The sequence below is a fragment of the Puccinia triticina genome, chromosome 1A (assembly GCF_026914185.1).
Source record: "Puccinia triticina chromosome 1A, complete sequence".
Lineage (NCBI taxonomy): Eukaryota > Fungi > Basidiomycota > Pucciniomycetes > Pucciniales > Pucciniaceae > Puccinia > Puccinia triticina.
In genome coordinates this window covers 4,786,812-4,806,004 of record NC_070558.1, presented here as the reverse complement: position 1 = coordinate 4,806,004, position 19,193 = coordinate 4,786,812, and the positions used below count along the sequence as shown (strand labels likewise).

At 45.0% G+C, this 19,193-nt stretch overlaps 3 protein-coding genes across 3 annotated transcripts; 1 reads left to right on the top strand and 2 right to left on the bottom strand.

Moving 5' to 3' along the window:
• Positions 1 to 3,167: 3,167 nt before the first annotated feature.
• On the bottom strand, positions 3,168 to 3,719 carry PtA15_1A543 (uncharacterized protein; the record flags this gene model as incomplete). Its single annotated transcript, XM_053165581.1, has 3 exons — positions 3,168 to 3,233; positions 3,335 to 3,432; positions 3,542 to 3,719. The coding sequence occupies 3 exons, from the start codon at positions 3,717 to 3,719 to the stop codon at positions 3,168 to 3,170; spliced, it is 342 nt and encodes a 113-aa protein (XP_053016758.1).
• A 1,074-nt stretch (positions 3,720 to 4,793) lies between these two features.
• Positions 4,794 to 7,583, top strand: PtA15_1A542 (uncharacterized protein; the record flags this gene model as incomplete). Its single annotated transcript, XM_053165580.1, has 10 exons — positions 4,794 to 5,017; positions 5,085 to 5,199; positions 5,261 to 5,329; positions 5,406 to 5,520; positions 6,407 to 6,507; positions 6,567 to 6,800; positions 6,872 to 6,892; positions 6,964 to 7,049; positions 7,139 to 7,303; positions 7,388 to 7,583. The coding sequence occupies 10 exons, from the start codon at positions 4,794 to 4,796 to the stop codon at positions 7,581 to 7,583; spliced, it is 1,326 nt and encodes a 441-aa protein (XP_053016757.1).
• Positions 7,584 to 17,287: 9,704 nt separating this feature from the next.
• Positions 17,288 to 18,804, bottom strand: PtA15_1A541 (uncharacterized protein; the record flags this gene model as incomplete). The annotated part of the gene is made up of 4 exons (XM_053165579.1): positions 17,288 to 17,370; positions 17,934 to 17,960; positions 18,093 to 18,210; positions 18,547 to 18,804. The coding sequence occupies 4 exons, from the start codon at positions 18,802 to 18,804 to the stop codon at positions 17,288 to 17,290; spliced, it is 486 nt and encodes a 161-aa protein (XP_053016756.1).
• Between the last annotated feature and the right edge of the window lie 389 nt (positions 18,805 to 19,193).

The window sequence follows — 19,193 nt, the reverse complement described above, 5'->3', positions numbered from 1 at the left end:
TGCTCTTGCCTATGGGAAAATCTTTGAGAAAGCTAGAAAACATGCAGAACAATGCAAAACAGAAGCTACATCCTACAACAAAGAGAGATGGGACAAGACTCACAAAGAACCATGCTTTAACGTTGGTGATAAAGTCCTAATATCCACTGCAAACTTTAACAACCTGTCTGGCCCTAAGAAGATGAGAGACTCCTTCACTGGACCATTCTTTGTGAAAGCTTTACATGGGAAGAATGCTGTAGAAGTGATTCTGACTGAAGAGTTCAGCAGAAAACATCCTACATTTCCTGTCAGCTTGGTGAAACCATACAAAGACCCCAATCCAGATAAGTTCCCCTTGAGACAGAAGGTTAAAGTTGTTATTCCCCCCATGGATAAGACCCCTCAGAATAAAGTCATACAGAAGATTCTCAGAGAGAAAAGATTGAGAGTAGAGAACAGAGATGTGATGATGTACTTAGCTAGATACAAGGGTATGAGTGCTGACCATGATGAATGGCTCTTAGAGGAGGACATTCCAGACTCTGCTATCCTTCTCAGGAAGTTCAGAAGTGAGAAGAGGTCTACCCCTATGGTTTAATTTCTTACAGAAATCCAACCTTTTTGGTGGTAGGGAATGTCAGCCTTAGAGTCATCACAGCTGACCTAAAGTCTGCCTTTTATCTACTTTTACATATGAATTGCTTTATATCTTTTCCATCTTAAGAGATATCCTTGTTCTGACTTCATATTCTGTTTCCTCACGCAATTTTAACCCTAGTTACGACTTACCAATTCTTTGTAACTCTACTCCTTCCCTGAGTCCTTGAGTTGTGGCGCGCATGCGCAGTTGTGACGTGTCAGCGCTACCAGGCGCGCCAAACCACATGTACATATGTAATTACATAAGCAAACTGTGAAAATTTTCGAAGTCAGGATCCCCCTTGCCTGAGGAGGATCTACAGACTTCAGACCACCCAGAACCACGCCGTAGATAACCCAGGATCACCTTACAAGAGGATACCACGCTCCCAGTACTCCTACCGTCACAGGCGCCTAGGATATTGACAGTAAGTATACTCTTCATTTGAACCTTGATTATCCAGAGTGATTCTCTGTGCCTCTTGATTGCTTCTCTTTATTGCTTTCACCTCCACCATTCTCAAGATCAAAGGTTACTCTGTTAATCCTAGACTCAGTCTAAAAATCAGAGCAGATTAGTATTACTATTCTGTGTCCCCCCACCGTCTCCTTGGTGCGCGCGGAGGCTGTAGCCCTTGTTGGTCTGGCACAGCTGTCCTTATCACTTTTCCAGGTGATTGAAGTAGACTTTTGAGGATCCTCCTACAAGGAGTAGATAGACCCCCTCCAGATCATTATATTCTCTGTCTCCTTCTCTTTCTTTCTCTTTCTCTCTTCTCTCTGTTTGTAGTTCTTTATCCCAAGAAATACAACCAGTGCCCCCCACTTTTCTTGTGTCCTGTAGCCACTATAGAGGCTCAGGCTCACACATTCCTTATTAAAAGTAAGCATTCACAACTTCATCAAGTCTCTATTGTAAGCAAGGAGCGCTCAGGTAGCTCTGGGCTCATAACCTGTTAAGCGAGAGCAGGGTCTGAGGACAGCAGGCACAGGGTTTAGATGGTGGTCAAGGTTCGCGGAAGGATGATGAAAGGTCCTTCCACAACTGCTGCCTCAGGTATACTACATACATGATGTGAAGTGAAAGTGAAATGTGTGTGACATGTTGGAAGCAGAAAAAACATGAGAAACTAACATAAGTAGCTCAACACTTTATCCACTTTTTCTTCTCTTCTATTCTGTCTCACATCTCCAAAACCATTCAACATCACACATCACCTTTGCTCCGCTTCATTCCAATCCTGGACTCCTGAAACCACTCTCAACAAACACAAGTTGGCCATCTCTCACACTCTTGACAAAGCTCAACCACAACCTGAACCACCCTGCGGCTAACAGCCTTGTCTCAATCTCAGAACCTATCCTCAATGGTCTTCCCAATCATAGTCACACGGCAATTGCTCTTCTCTCTCTCCGCCTCAAACACCTGGCCTTTGCTCAAATCCAGTCAACATTCCACTCCTCAAGATATCCCTTGCTTATTTCCCTCTCTTTTTCTCTATCTCCTCTCACTCACATCATTCCTCATCAACTCAAATTGTCAATGGTTTCTTCTCAATCCTCCAGCAGCTTCATCTCAAATCATCCTTTCTGCTCCAAATTTCTCTCTTGAACTCATCAATTGGTTTTTTCCAATTTGGTGAGAAAATCAATTATCCTCAAAACCATCTTGTCCTCAAGATCAACTCCATTAACTTTCTTTCTCTTTTCTTACAGTGTTTACTACTTCTCTCTATTGGAACTATTGTTCTTCAGTCAGTCTTTTCTTTTCCCACCTCAATTTTTATCTCATCGCGGTATGCTTCCTCTTCATCTCTTCAAAAATGCATTTCTTTCATTTATTTCTGTCTTGTCTAAATTTTTATTGTCTCTAGTTCTGGTTCTAGTTAGCGTAATCAAACCTGTTTTTCTACAATTTTCCTCAAGGAAATTGTATGGAGTTGCACTAACAATGATGTTTTACGGACCTCAGGCTTGGCTTTTGCAACCCCTCATCTTCAATGGGCTATTATGAGCAAGGAATAAGGAAATGTGATGATATTATGAGAGTATCAAAAATTAGACAAGATGCTGGGATTTCATAATATCCAGTTGGTGAAATCTTTGGAGGTAAGGCAGATATTGCAACATTTGTTGGAAATGGTGTTCTTACTTTAGCCATTTCTCTCAGGCCTTCATCACCAATACCACATAAGTCCCTCCGGCAAAGGGACTTAGCTAAGTTTGCAACCCTTCAGGCTCTCCCCAAGTCAGTTTGAGCAGACTCAATGGATTTTTTATTTCACACCCCCCAAATTTGGGGGCTATTGCCTTGTATTTTATATCTGTTACGCTGGCTTGTGCTGCGTAGCCAGCTGACAGATTTCATCACAGGATGGTAAGACAGACTACAATGGATGATGTTTTCATATTGATTAGGGTTTACTTTACAGCAGTAAGAAATAGGCAGAGGTCATAAATTCAACCACAAGTTCCAGTTTGAACAGGAATGAAGGTGAAAGAGTTTTTTACAACATGCGGAGCGTAAAAATGTTTGATTGAAGGATTCAGCTTGGTGGGTGCTTGCATTTCTGATTGACCTCTGAGTCATCGATAAAGTGAATGTCGTTAGGCTTAAGGGCCAATCAAGGATTTCAAATAATCATCAATACTTATGCCATAATTATAATTAGTTCTCTGAGGTTGGAATTGATGCGCTGAGGTTAGTACTCACATGGACTTTAAGACTTGCATCGATCTTACAACACCAGCGTGTATCTGTGTCGGAGCAGTGTTCAGAGGGCGAGTCACTAGTTACTTCAGGTTTTGAGACTTTTGAAAGCATTCCGTGGGCCGAAAAAAGGCAAACCACAATTGGTCATGTTAACTGCTGTGGTGTAGGAGGACATACTGAAAGTAGGTCGGAGAAAGGAATGCTCACATGTCCAATATACATTCTTTCTATCTTTACTGGACCAGCTCGTTCCGCAATACCCACTGGGATACTTGTCATCGCCCTGTACGACATACGCACAATTCAAGTCCTTATTGCCGGGTGCGCTCGGAAGCCCGAAAACCGCTGTGGAACCAATTAATATTATTGACTTGAAAAAGTGCATATCGAGATATGTCCTGGAGTTCAACAAGAAGGACGGAAGTTTGGAAAGAATAAAGTTGACCAAGGTATGTTTCGGTGAAAAGGAATAGCAAGGCTGCGAGAAATTTGCTTTGATTCAGATTGATGTGTCGAGCGTGAGTGAAGATGGAAGTGGATACGGATATGTAGCACAAGGATGATGGCTATTGTGATGGGCTTGAGGACTGTCCAGGACTGCCAGTGCACCCTGCAAAAAGAAGATAATTCATTGGTATAAATATTATTGTCACGGTATGTACACAGCGGGACTATTGTAGCCGTGCCCGTGACACCCGGACACCGGCGGATGCGTACCGGCTGTGTATGTATGTACTGGGTAACTGTAACACAATCTTATGTATTGGGGAGGTAGGGCCTTTCTTCGCCTTTCTTACAGCCAATCAGCCCGGTCTAATCACCGTGACAACAAACGGTCATCCTGTAGCTCTCTCCGCACTTAGTTTGCGCTATGGGATTTTCACTAGAAACTGATCACAAGTTCGGCGCCGGCGGGCGCCTGGGGAGCCCCGGAAGCCGAGGAGCGGCTTTCCAAGACTCTCGAGTGCGGGTTGGGGGAGGTGTGTTCCCCGATCCACTTTCCTTGTCTCCCCTCGGCGGTGTGCCACGGCTAGGGATCCCGGGAAGGTTCCTCCGGCCGGGCAGTGCTCGCAAGGGAGGAAGGATCACGGAGCGGGCCCTCCGGGAGCAGGCACACACCCAGGGGTGTAAGGGCAAGGCGCTAGACCCAGTCTTGCGCTGTTCATCTTGGGGGGGGGGGGGGGGGGGGGGGCATTTCTGGAGTGGCTTGGTCTTGTAGTGTTGGCCGCATTTCTGGAGTGGCTTGGTCTTGTAGTGTTGGCCACCGGTGCACCGGGCGTAGTCAGAGAGTGGGGAGAGGCTTGAGATCCCTGAGCTTCCGTGTCTCAAGGGTCAGGATGGCCAGCGACGCTTCACCAGAAGTAGTGACCAACTAGGCGAGCTTCCCAGTCCCATCCTGCCCTCATTCTCAGTCTCATGCACGATTCTTGAACCCAACATTTCTACTACGCATCCACTAATGCAACCAATACTTTCTCTTCATCCCGCAACTTCTTTCTTCAAACTCTTGCTGATGCAGGCTATTGTACAAACCCTATTGATCTCACTCAAACCAAACGTTAACGCGCAGGCTCTTCAAGTCTACTCAGGCCGGAGAACGCCGGGTCTTCCACACTTCTTGTACGCGCGCCGCCCAGCCGATCCTCGTGAGTCAACCTTCTCGAGTTTCCGAATCACAGCAAAGTTTGATTTAAAAAATCTCAGCGGGAGGGCCGCAACCACCACCACCACCACTACCAGTTAACAACAGTCCACTCCTACCTTACGAATGCGACCGGAAACCACTGAGTCCTGAAACCTGGAAAGAACTCAGAATTGATGACTACCTTAGAAATTACCCGGGTGGACTGGAAGTAAACCTAACAGTTAGTTCACAGAATCCTATCTATCCTCTGCTCGAAATTAATCCGAGTTTTCTTCCCCCAGGTGTTTGCCGCTCAAAATAAAGCCCTCAACTTTGAATGCGGCTTGAATCTGTTTTGCTCAGCCGGTCAGGTAATCTCCTTTTCGACTGTGAATTCTCACGTTATTCTAGGTATTAAATTCACGCTCCTTTTGAGTTCTCAAACAGCTCTGTTCCCCTATCAACGGTAGGGCGTGGTGGGTGCTAGCGGCTGCAGAGCAATATACCATGTATCATAATTCCCTCTACACTGCCATCGCCTTCGCGGCCGGTCAAACAAAAGGTAAGTTATTCCCAGACCAGCCGAGTGATTTTGTTTTTTTATTTGTGGCTTATGAAGGAACCCGTTCGATTCAGCCATTGGAGCCGAGCTTGTAAATGACTTGTGAGTGATCTCACAAGACAGATAATATCTTACCACCTGATCATTCATCAAACTATTCAATTCTTCCAGGTACAAACAAGATGTGTAGTTCAGAGAGATCTTGTATAATTGCAAACTCTTAAAAAACCAGTAGTAGTAAAATACTTCACAAATGAAAACATGTTAATAAAGAATAATAATCATGAGATACGAGGAAGTTATAGTTTTACCTAGGTTGTTAGATTGTTGTTCTAAAGACAGACTTTTTGAGAAAAATTTGACGATTGAGAGATAGTGAAACTGGAAATAAAGAATAATGTTTTAATCAAAAGAATTCCGGAAAACATAACATTTGAGATTCAAGTACCTATCCTCCTCCCCCTGACCAATGCGGCTCTGTTGACTTGACTTGGAAACACCCGGTGATCACTGAGTTGAAGTTCAACGAATGTAATGAGTTATTGATCTTCAGATGATTGATGTCAATGATTTTACCTGATGTCGATGACCGAGATGAGTTGCGTCTTGAAGTTCGATGTTGAAGGTTTTTCGCGGACTTGGTCTTGATAGTTGAACTTGATCGCTCAGACAGTAACTAAGTGAGAAGGTTCTAGAATTGATTTGAGTGCGCGGCTTTTCATGTAACATGTAACTGACATTTCATCCAACAAGATGCCAAAAGGAAATTTCAACTGTTCCAAGAAATAGCAATGATACTCACCCTGATCATGTCTGTCGTGGCCCTCATAGCCGGTGTAGTAAGTACCCACTTGACCACAAATTGGTGCGGTTCCTTTTGCGATAGCGGCTGCCGGTGAGGCAATAGTGGCAATCGCACAAGTCATGATGATCATGAAAGCACAAGCCCAAGAGCTTCAAGCCGGGAAACAAGACACGTTCACCAAGGTAAGCGCGGGAAGATTCAACTCACAAAACCCAGCTGAATTTCGTACTTTGACTTGTAGTGGGCTCATTACAAAGATCAAATTTCACACTGGCAACAAAATGCCCAAACAAAGATTGGTGAGAGAATGAAGGAATTCATCAAATCTCATGTAAGTAGCCCCAAAGGTCTGCTTGAAGCCTTGGCTGGTGGCAATTACTGTTGTAACAATCAAAAACTGGATACAAATGACGTGGAACAAAAATTGTCTCGGATTCTTACCATCCGAATGGCTGGTCAGATACTTCGGGCAAAGGTGAGTCACTGGAATGAAGTACTACCTGTAGATATTTCCATGTCTCTAATACTAACCATTTTGAATTGTAGAAGGGATTTGTGACAATTAATGTAAGTGCACATATCAGTATTGCGTAGGTGTGGGAAGGCCTCCGAAATTGATTTTGTGAGTTGTTTTGTAGTCGGACCCCTGTAGACAAAAGGGACCCAATGGAGCTTTTTCCCTCGACGATGGCTGGTTGAGTTATTGCGACAAGCCAGACGGCACGTGAGTATAGATCTTTTTCTGTTTGTTTTTTTTGGTGGAAGAACTCATTGTATAATTTTGCGCTGACTGATTGGGCTTTGTGGCGACAGAATGATGAACGTAATCTATAACAACCATGGCAATGCTGGAAATAAATTTTACAATGCTAAACTGTTGGTTGTAAAGTACCAGATAACAGCGGAGTTTATCACCAAGCAGGCAGTAGAATGCGCCAAGCTAGGCAAAGGGCTTGATTATGATCCATATGCAGACGGGTGAGTTAACATGCTAGAAACCTAAAGATGGGTACCCAAGAAAGACACTGATTGGGTTGTGATTGGATTGATGGCCTTCCATAGAACCAATTTGTACATGGACGAAAACGCGCGCTGTTTGATTAATTTACCAGCGCTCATGGCAAGAGCACTCGAGCCAGATACCTTACTTCCATTTCCTGCTAACACAATGGAACTTGGACTCTACGCAGTTTTTCACAAGAAGCTAAAACACACAACGGCTCCCAAGGCATGCCAAGCAGGCGGAATGGTTTTCTAGCTCTGATGGAACCCATTCCTTGCCGAAAACCTGTCCAAAACTCCTCCGACTCACTTTCACTAAAACTCAAGAGACGAGTTGAAACACAAACAAGCAGTAATTCTCAAAACTCAACAGTAAAAACTTACCAGCTAAATTCTCCACTCATTGCTAAACAATAGTTACATCTTTCATCATGTAAAATTGTACATAATTCTCTTGCACAGACAATACTGTAAAAATGGCAGAAGTTAGACTTTATTGAAACAGTTATTTGACAAAGAACTCAATAAAAGTAATACACTTGAATAATAAAAAGCTAATAGGGGGGTTCACAATAGGATAAAAGTAAAATTTTACAGTCAATTTTAAGGTCTTTATCAACAAATTTTTAAAAATCTGGCAAGGTGTACAGGACTGGGTATCCCCTGAGAATCAGAGCAACGTCTTCATTTTTTGAAAAGTTGTTCATAAAGGCCTTAAAATTAGCTCTAAGGTTTTATTTTTATCCTATTGTGAACCCCCCTAATAAGATTAGCTTTTTTACATGACCTAGTAATTATAATGTATAGATAAAGGGACTTGAAAAATGACTCCCATACGTCGCCGGGACCAGGTTTGGGAGTTGTTTTCCCAATTATATTTTTTGTTGGGAGTCGTCCGCACAATTTTTTATTAGTATTTTTTGACAATAGAAAAGGGAGTCGGCTGCCTAATTGGCCTTTGGCAGAACACATTTTTGGGAGTGGTCCGCGTGCACCGGTAGTTACCCCCATATGAAATTGTTACGCGGCATATCACCCCGTATAAAATTATTACACAGCATGTAAACCCCGTATAACATTGTTACGTGGCATGTAAACCCCATGTAACATTGCTACACGGCATGTAACCCCCATATAGCATTTTTACATGGCATGTAAACCCCGTATGACATTGTTGTGTGGCATTTAACCCCCATATAACATTGTTACACCCCATGTAAAATTTACAACAAGTAACCCATGTATCAAGCTTGTGCAACATGTAACATGTTCCCCATCACACAATCCCCATGAAACATCTTTCTGCAACAAGCAACCCCCATGTAGGATGTTTCTGCAACACACAACCCCCATGTAGGATGTTCCCGCAACATGTAACCCCCAAGTACTCTGCATGAATGTCCCGCACCATGTAACCCCCATACAAGAAGTTTGCAAACATTGTAACACATGTATAACACTAGAGGCCAAGGCGGCTTCGCCGCTGCAAATCCAGTGTCATGTTACTTTCTCATCCATGTTCATGTCAATAGCTTCCAGTCCCAACCTGGCAAGCATAGCTCCCCCAAGAACACACCACCCCATGGAATTAATGAATACCCACAAGCATGATAGAGTTTTTTTAGGGAGCAAGACACTAAAATTAGTCATGCTTCAATCAACATTTCTGCCTAATTCAAAAACAAAGAGAATGATTTCATTGTAAGTGGAAATCTACAGTATTTTTATCACTATTGTAAGGTATCCCACAACTTCAATTTTTAGACACCCTTACAAATGTAAGAAATTTTGAGTGACTGAGTCTCTTAATTCTAAAATTTTTCATAACTTCCCAGTTTGGACACAACTTATGTAGAAATTATAACTCATCAGATTTTTGAAGAGGAAGATCATCAATGGCCAGATTAAAACAGAGTGTAAGGTTGAAGATGTCTTTGTAGGACACAGATGTTGGAATTTCACAGCTTGTTCTCTTCCTTCTCCGCTCCTCCATCTGTCACACTCTTTCCTTTCCCTGCAGATGCATATGCATTTCATCTTCTGTCCCACAACCTGGCCCCAAGTTGTAATAGGTTATATATCACTAGCATAGATAGAATAAAGAATCATAAGTTCTCTGCGCCTTTTCCCTGAGACCAAAGAGTCTCTTGTAGTGCGGAGCCTTTTTCCTCCCACAAATTAGCAGACTAGCCCTCTTTTTGGGATTCCTTTTTTCTCAAAACCTGGCCTTGAGATTTTTTCCTCAGGCCACTGTTCTCTCCTCTCTCCGAGTCAGAGCTCACATTTCTTCACGATTAACAGTCTTGCGCTGCGCTCTCAAAACCCTCCGGTCTCTTGACTTCATCCGGACTCCGTTTTTTTCTCAAAACCAGATCAACCTTGTCTCCTCATCTGAATCCCCGGCCGAACCCCTCACTCGCACAATCTTCAGCATCTCAAGCCCAACTCTCATTCTCCGGTTCAAAGATGGCAGCAAGAAGGGTTCCGCTATACCTCGATGAACACAACTACGAGTCGTGGTCATTTCTCATGACCTCAAAACTTGATCGGATCGGTGCTCTAGGTCTCGTTCAAGGTACCGTCAAGCCACCCTCCGCGACCGATAAGCCGGACAAGAAGAATACGTATCATGAGCTCAATCGTCTTGCGTATCACGAGATCATCGAACATCTGGACAACGCAAACTTGACCTATGTTGCTCAGATGCTCACAGATCAGACGTCATTCAACGGATACGCTGTATGGACGGTCCTCAAGCAAAAGTACAGCGGCGACGATCATGTTGCCAGGGATCTTGCTCTCAACACCTTTCTCGATATAGAATATCAATCCCCCCCGGCCACCTTCATAGCTGAGATTTGAGCTGCCAACCATCGACTTGTCTCTGCCAAAGTCGGTCTTGACGAGCAAAGCAAAACGGCGCTGATCCTTTGCAAGCTTCCATCGGCCAAATACAAATTGTTTCGGGATTTAGTCAACGTCGGGTTTCCCAACGACACAGTACCCCTTCTCCTGGGTCGACTCGAGAAACACGTTGCTCAAAATCGACTCCATCGATCGTCAACAATCACTCAAGCCACGTTCCTCACCACCGATGAGAAGTACTACATGTTTCCCCACTGCAAGAGGGGCTTCACTATCTGTTCCCACTGCGACAAGGCCGGCCATCGAGAATCCCTCTGCTACGAGAAACACCCCGACTGACGACCTTCCGGCACGACCGATTCTTCATCCTCCAAGCCATCCGCTTCCAAGTCAAAACCCGCTGCTCAAGCTCATCTCGCCGCAGTCCATTCCAACTTCTCATCAGTCAATCATCACAGTTTCACTGACAATCAGATCGAGTCGGAAATGAACTTTCAAGCAATGATCAACAACCCAGAATTCAAAAAGCTCAACATTGGTAAAGGTCTCTAGGCTTCAGTTCTGTGGTTCATCAGCTGGGGGGGGGTGTTGGAATTTCACAGCTTGTTCTCTTCCTTCTCCGCTCCTCCATCTGTCACACTCTTTCCTTTCCCTGCAGATGCATATGCATTTCATCTTCTGTCCCACAACCTGGCCCCGAGTTGTAATAGGTTATATATCACTAGCATAGATAGAATAAAGAATCATAAGTTCTCTGCGCCTTTTCCCTGAGACCAAAGAGTCTCTTGTAGTGCGGAGCCTTTTTCCTCCCACAAATTAGCAGACTAGCCCTCTTTTTGGGCTTCCTTTTTTCTCAAAACCTGGCCTTGAGCTTTTTTCCTCAGGCCACTGTTCTCTCCTCTCTCCAAGTCAGAGCTCACATTTCTTCAACAGAGTATTCCCTGCTTGAGCACTTGAAAATTATACGGGGTTGGATAGTTGTTGGTGACCCTACCTTAGCTTCATTTTTTTTTCTTGGGGTTGAGCTCCTCAGCCCGTTGGGTACCAGGGAAGCCCAACTGCCTTCACACACCTCAAGACAAGAGGAGATCAAGAAGAAACAATAACACCAGCTTCTCTCTAGCCAATATTACAATTCTAAGAACCCACCAGGTACCCCGGCAGGTTGAAGTGAGATCTGCTGCTGGTGGCGGGAGACAGGGTTGCACAAGGCACCATCCCAATTAAGGGCCTTCACTGCCTGCTCATGATACTAAAAAAAAAAAAAACAAGATTCAGTGATTACCTCCAGGTTGGGTATCACATTGGGGAGAAGAATCACTTTGGCACAGCACTTGCAGTCACACCCATAATCTGCTTGCGCACCACCTTCCCGTGCAACCTTGTCAAAAACGTGTGCAAACCCGTTTAGGCTGATCCATCTTCAACTGGGCCAGCAGGGCACCACGGCCCGAGCTAAGGGCGCCCGTTGAGGAGCAGGCACGGGAAGATCTGCTGCTTTGAATGCACCTTGCGCATGAACTGCTGTCACGGGAACTCTTTGAAGACATTTCTTCCACAAGCCCAGAGGTTTGTTTTTTGTTGTCAAGGGGTCCTTCTCTTCCAACAACAAGTCCTCTCGCGGCCTCGGAGGGATTTGTTTGGAGGAGTCATTGAAGACTTCCAGGACGGTTGAGTCTTGGGAGTCCAGCTTCTTAGGCGGGGGGGGGGGGGGGGGGCAAGGGAGGAGTTCTTAGCTGCAGGAAGGATGTTGAAGACCTGCTTGGAGTGGTGTGCCTTGCTTCCGGAGTACCGCATCCATTTGGGCGCGGGGAGGCCCGTCCGCGCTGATCCGTGATCACGGGAAGCGCTCTGCGGGGTCGTCAGTGCGCCTGCTTCGCGGCGGAGATGCTTGTGCAGTCGCGGTGTGACCCGGTGCAAAGACAGGCCGTCCCTGTGCGGCGAGTGCTGGCCATTCTTCTGGCGCGTCTTCCGTGGAGAGGGCGAGCGCACGCCCTTCGTCCACACGGGCTAGACGCGCTCTAGCGACTTTGACGGGTCTCGATTGGTGCTTCGTGCTCGGCTTCTGCTTTGCCGGATTGCCTGCGCTGATCTTCCATTCGTCGGGGCCAATCGGCTTGACTCTCTTCTGCTTAGCCGGGGCAAGCATGAATGTTTCCTCCTCCCGGGCCAAGAAGGGCTTGATGGGAACGGTCGGAGTGTGACAGCACAAAGCAGAAGCCTGCAATGGACACTGATGAGAGTACTGCCGCTCCTGCTGCTGCGTATACATATGATGTACCATGAACGGTCTGTCAGGTTTTGACCTCAGACACGGAGCCCCGCATAGACACGGAGCGCCACATAAGCTGTACGTTTCTTCTTCGAGCGAGTCTCAGCTGTGCTTTAACCAGCCTCGCTCCAAATCTAACAATACATGACCTTTTTGATTATATACCGCAGTCTCCAGCAATGTTTCAGCCCATAACCCTGACTCCTGGTCAGGTGAGGCGCAAATTCAACCCGAACCCTGAATTCGTCAGTGAGAAGGGTGTCTTGTTCAAGCGAGCTCTTGTTACCTGTAAGCACAGAGAACACAGTCTATAAAAGACAAGCTTTTGTCGGCTAAATCTCATGGTCCATCCACTCCTTGCCTCTTGCAAACAGATTGATAATAAACAGCCTTCACATCTTCTTTTTCCATTGTCCACATCAAATCATCTACAAGTACATAGTTGCAACCTACACACAAACTACATCTACTGATAATCCCGTTTCAACTTTGTTTTTCTGAACTACACCAAAATCTCTCACTGCCTCGTTGCGTCTCTTAATCACATAATCCCAGTTACCAGTTCTCATCTCTTGCGCTTCAACCACCTTTCCCTTTTACTTTTTCTAATCACGCCTGATTCACTTGTTCTACAAAAACTCCATAGCGTCATAACCCTTGCTCTTAGGTAAGAGCAATTATTATCTCTAGTCATTTAGCTCAAAGTCCTAATGAAATCACTCTTAGTTCGTTGAATTCTCACACGGTCCAGAATTGCTCACCTGTTTTTACTGCTCATCAAGGATATTGCACGCCACCATTGTTGCATATACTTCCTTGAAGGCTAGCCACACTTGGCGCTCTTGGTCAATCTGCGTGCGTTTGGTCGCGAGCGTCTCTCTGAAACTGAAACACATCATCCTTGGTTGTTGGTTACTTAAGCGCGGAGGGTCCGAAGAAGAAGGAGGGTTGGGGAAAGCCAGTGCATTCTAGGGGGATGGTGTCGGGCGCTCGGTTCGTGGGTGGGTGGTCAGGTTGGACAGAGGAGCTAAGCTGCTCGGTAAGACTGGTGAACTGAGCCAGGTCACATGGTTGGCAAGCTGCACTCGGACATCCAATATATTTGACTGGATTGGAGCCTCGAATCAGTCGGCCTTGTGGGTTCTTGACCAGCCGGGCATGGGTAGCTTATAAATCTGGTGACCACGTCCAAATCAGATACATACATACATGAAGATAATTGTTGGATTTGTGTGCATTGCGCAGAGGTTCTTGTCCTGGGCGAGTCATGAGCTGCAGACCAGATACCAGGATGTATGACATTACACTTGAAGAATCACTGATGTAGTCAGCTTGTTTGTTGCCCTCCTTGTTGATGGACAAGTATGTACTCACAAACAAAATAATCGAGCTTCCCGGTACTTTTGCCACCTTGGTGGCCATGCAACAGAGTGGTTCCTTCGATGTCCTGGCAATCCAGGAGCGCGTTGATGGACCTTCGCACAGGCTAAGGTGCGCAGGTTATGCAAGTGATGGTCTTGGCGATGGCCCAGCATTGGGATGAAGAGCTTGATGTTGTGCATTGGTAAGCTGATAAGTGTGTAGATGACAACAGGGGTATATATCAGGTTGTTTTGCAGGAGGGCCCAAGGGCTGCCATGGCAAAGACAACTGTAACAAGGCCAACAGGGGCTGTATGTACAACGGTGGCGGTGGCAGTTTTGTAAATGCAATGGAAAATGTGGCAACGGTTACAGTGGCAAGCGATACCGCCCAAGGGAGTGGGAACGGGTCAGTAACAGCTGGGAATGGGAGACGAGCTCGGATGTGGCTGGTGGCGAGTGCTTGTGGGGGATCCTCCGGAAAGCTTATTTAAGGAGTGCAGTTCCATGAGGTTGTCCCCCAGGTGCTCCGGTTTTGTCCTACCCTCTCCCTGGGAGCCCACTAATCACTTGATTAGGGCCTTCCTGGACTACTCTAACAACCGGCCCACTTTTTCTTGTTGCTGCGGCACAGCTGGAGGGTCATCCATAGGGCCTTTGGGCCTTTGGGGATTTTCAACTTGTGCCTGTGTTTAATTGTTGTGTGCTATTTTTTATTGTAGCTTTGTAAAAAAAAACACCCCAAAACTTAGATCCAGGAGTCTAGATTTCTGTGGATTTAAGAAAGTGGGATGTAACATGTACACACCACCCATGACATGCACAAACACCTTGTAACCTGTAAGCAACAAGTACACACACCAAAAAACCCATTTAAACACGCAACATTCAACATGTAGCCCAGCATGTAACATGTAAACATCATGTAATATTTCACCCCCAATGTACCAAGTGGCTAGGGTTATGTAACCGGGGGGTGCGCGCACCACCATTGGAGCAGAAGGCTGGATGGAAAGTGCTGTAAAAAATGCAAAAGTCAGCAGAAAAATGTACAAATTGCGCCATTAAAAAGTAGAGATTTGAGCGGCTCTTTTGAGCCAATAAAATGGACATAAAGCTCAGCAGAACCGGGTCTAAATGAGGTTTGAAGTTGGTAAAGCATGATGACTAACGTGCAGCCCTCAGATGTAATGTTCTGATTACATAATATATCCATAATTTTTATAGCACGGAGTATATACAGCATATAAATAGGGTCTTGGAAAAACAACTCCCAACTTTTGGGAAAACGACTCCCATACGTCGGCGCGACCATTTTTCGACCAGCGCTCGACGTCGACCTAGACCCTTTTTTTGGGTACGGGCTTTTTGGGATTCGTCGACCCAAAAAAAATTTTTTTGGGAGTCGTCGTGCTAATTTTTCGTATTATTTTTTATTATTTTTAATATGTATAACTTTTTTGTTCCACGTACTAGAGACATAAAAATTTGAGAGCAAAGATGTTTACGCATAAATTGTACCCCCTGAATTTCTTAGCAATAGTTTGTCATCAGAACATGAGATATAAAGGGTGCGCGTAGGGCTTAGTAGGAAAATGACCGCCAACCACATAACTTTTTTGTTACACACCCAAACAGTCCAAAAATTTCAGGAAACTTTCCATGATACACATATTTTGTACTATCAAATTATTAGCAATAGTGTGCCATTGTAGAATGATGTATAAGGGGTGCACGGAGGGCTTACTAGGAAAATGACCGCCAACCATATAACTTTTTTGTTACACACCCAAACAGTCCAAAAATTTCCATGATGCATATATTTTGTGCTATCAAATTATTAGCAATAGTGTGCCATTGTAGAATGACGTATAAGGGGTGCGCGGAGGGCTTAGTAGGAAAATGACCTCCAACCGTATATCTTTTTTGTTACATACCCAAACAGTCTAAAAATTTCAGGAAACTTTCAATGTAGCATATCAGGCTTGCTATGAAATTCTTAGCCATGGGGTGTAATAAAAATAGGATATATAAGGTGTGCGCGGATAAAGCCCGCTGCGCACACCCCATATCTCCTATTTTTATCACATCAAGTTGCTATGAATCTCATATCACAAATGATATGCTAAATTAAAGATTTCCTGAAATTCTTGAACTGTTTGGGTGTGTAACAAAAAAGTTATATGGTTGGCAGTCATTTTCCTAGTAAGCCCTCCGCGCACCCCTTGTACGTTATTCTACAATGTCACACTATTGCTAACTAGAGGCCAAGGCGGCTCCGCCGCTGCAAATCCAAGGTAAAAGACCCAGGCCTTTGCAATCTTCAAATTAATTGTGCAGTTCACCATTCTTCTAACTGATGAATTAAGCAAGTCTTTAGGCTTTTTTTAGTAGACCATTAAATTTGACCAGAATTAAGCAAAAGTTCTTCCTAATTAACAAGAGATAGAAAATAAACAGTACAGTGCAGGTTTTCACAACAAAAAGTGGGTATTTATCAGCACAAACTATATACAAAATTGGATTGTTTCTACATGATATGGGATGACTTCCCCTTGGTTCTGCAACCCCTATAGATTTCAATTTATACACCACAAAGTTTAATTTTTGGCAAAATTAACATGTTTTCTTAAGCCTAAGATTCAATACTTTATTTTGTGTGGGTTTTTGTTTTGATAAATGTGTCAATTTGAGATTTAAAGCCACATCTCAAGTTTTCTGAATGCCCGAGGGAAGTCCTCCATTGTGCCTGGTATAATTACTGGGAAAAATTGCCACATGTTGTAAATGGGGAGTTCTTCCCTACACAAATCTGAAGATTTAACATAGAAAATTGATGCTGGTCAAATAGCTTGATTTAATATTTAGTGGTGCCATGAAAAACCCAGCCAAGAAGGCTTTAAAAAAGTATGTATCCTAATAGCTTATGCATTTAAATTCCCATCACAATAAATAAACAAAAAAATCACTCTAGTGTTTCCCATATTGTAGGCATAAAGAATAAGATATGATTCACCAATATGATTTTTTGGTCAGAAGATTTAATGAGGCAGTTGTGATTCAGTCATGCAGTATTACATAAAGAGCCAATGTTGTCATTCAAAGCTTTGAAGTCCCCGGTTTGATGTATATAAATAAATTTTCATGCAAATTGGTCCGCTCAAATATCACTCATAAAACCTATTGCAAAGTACCCGAGAAATCCAAATATACTCAAATAATGGATACATATCGGGATATCTGATTGGGATTTACAATGCTGAAGGGATTGGAGAAGTGCTTGGTCAGGATATTGAGGGAGAAGAAGGGGGTGGCCTGCTTGGCGCTGTGTTTGATCCAGGAAAATCACACATGGTCTCGGGGAAAGGACAAGAGAAGGAGAGGCAATGTAAACGGGCAAAAGGCTTCCTGGGATGGCAGGGCTTGAGCCTTGAGACAAGCTGAGGATCGCTTGGGGATGGCTCAGAGCACTGGTCGTGTGACCGGCGGGGGCTTGGGATGGGTGGAATTGACCGAGGATCCTGGAACAGTTTTGGGGAGGCCGCCTGTCCAGAAGGCATAGATAGCCCACCTTGAGACTTACTACTTTGGAATTTACGCTTCCTTTGGCTGGTTTGCAAACACATAGTGTCCATCAAGATCAATAAATAAGAAGCCATTGCTTTGGCTTCGACTTGAATGCTGGATCGGAAGGACGCAGCTCCATGCACACAATCTCCTTCTCCTAGTCTGCATGGCTCAGGAGAGATGAGGAGAGCCACAGCTCTTCATGTTGCTTGCTTCTGGTCAATTTCAGTACCACAAGGCTTTGATCATCGACGCTGGGCAGTCGAACGGACAAGAAGGGTAAGAGTTGATCTCCGATGGCGCATGAGATCCGTGAACGGTCGCACTATATTCTATTTGATATGATCTGGATGTGCGGGCTCACCTTGGGACAGCAATCGCGACCAAGCCGAAGCGCAAGTTCACCGCGTACGCGGGGATGGGTTAGCCAATCCGGGTGACAGGTTTGTGGACGCTACGGACCATTGACTGCACCCCTCTGTCCGTCGGCTGGGCACATGCCCAGAGATCTGAGAAGACTCAACTCAGAAATCCCACTCACTGGAATACGTTATCAACCGCGTGGAGACTGGGAACAGCAAGTGCATTGGTCAGCACACCCTGTTTTTTTGGAACAATGAGGGAAAGATGAAAGAGCAGACCTAATCTATCAATCAGCCAGCAGAGTAGAGCAAGGCCATGGCCAAAATGGGTGAGGCACTCTTATTGGTGATACAAGCCTCGCGCTCAGTTGCCAGGGAGAGCAGAAGAGGGTTGGATGGGCTTTGATTATCAAGGCTGTGGGGCTGCAGCCTGGAGCGTCCAGGGTTGAAGTTGGTCTGTTTCAACCAGTTGGCATGCCATCAATTTGAAACTGGTAACGCAAGACCGTCCACGTCAGTGGCAAGGGTATGGTGGGAATTGATGTGGCTTTGGACAGGAGGCCGTGGCGCTGGATGCGGCCATGTAGATTCTCATGAGAAGGTTTTCTTGGGCAGGAATTTCTTCTTCTTGCCTGGAGCACGATCGTTTGAGATTGAGCTTTCAGCCGTGATTGATTCACACTGATGTCAAAGCAGAAAAAAAAAAAAAAGTCCATGGCGCATTTGTAAAAAAAAATGCGGATTGAAATAAGGGGTCAACAGCTTGAGGGTGGGGGAGAAAGATTTGCTGACCTTATTAATGAGTTTCCAGTCTTCCAAGACGTTGGTGATACACTCAACGATAAAATTCTCATCAATGGGCTCGGGCAATAATCGAAATCCGATAGCTCTGTTGATAAGCTTCCAATCAGGGTTGATGTACTGAGCAGAGATTTTAAGGTAGGAGGACGTATATTGACAGGACCATTGTTCGACGGTGAGTGTGATTTTACCGTGCTGCTCATCAAGCTGTTTGGCGATCACTGCTTTCCGTTTCTTGTGCAAGTTCATACAATCTTCTTGAGGGGTGGTTTGGTTTTCCTGTGGCTTGTGGTTGGGCCTGGTCTTCCTGCGCTTGCTGAATCGGAGGGGCTTGTTGGGCTGGAGGTTGAGGCTGTCAACGAGGGGCGAGTGTTGGATGGCTTGTTTCAAGGGGGAGGGGATCCTGGCGAGGGCCGCGGTGCATAAGATATTACTGGAATATATCCATACATAGCAACATTGGTGTCAAAGGGACATGGCGGTGGCGCCGCAATGCCCCCGACAGGGCAAATTCTAAGGTAAATTTCAGCTTTCAGTAGCGCACATTGGATGTCGACCAGAATGGCCAGAAGATCCAAGCCGTAGCTAATGCCTTGCGGGTGAAAAATACATACAAAGGTGGCGTGGGCCGTGGCGGT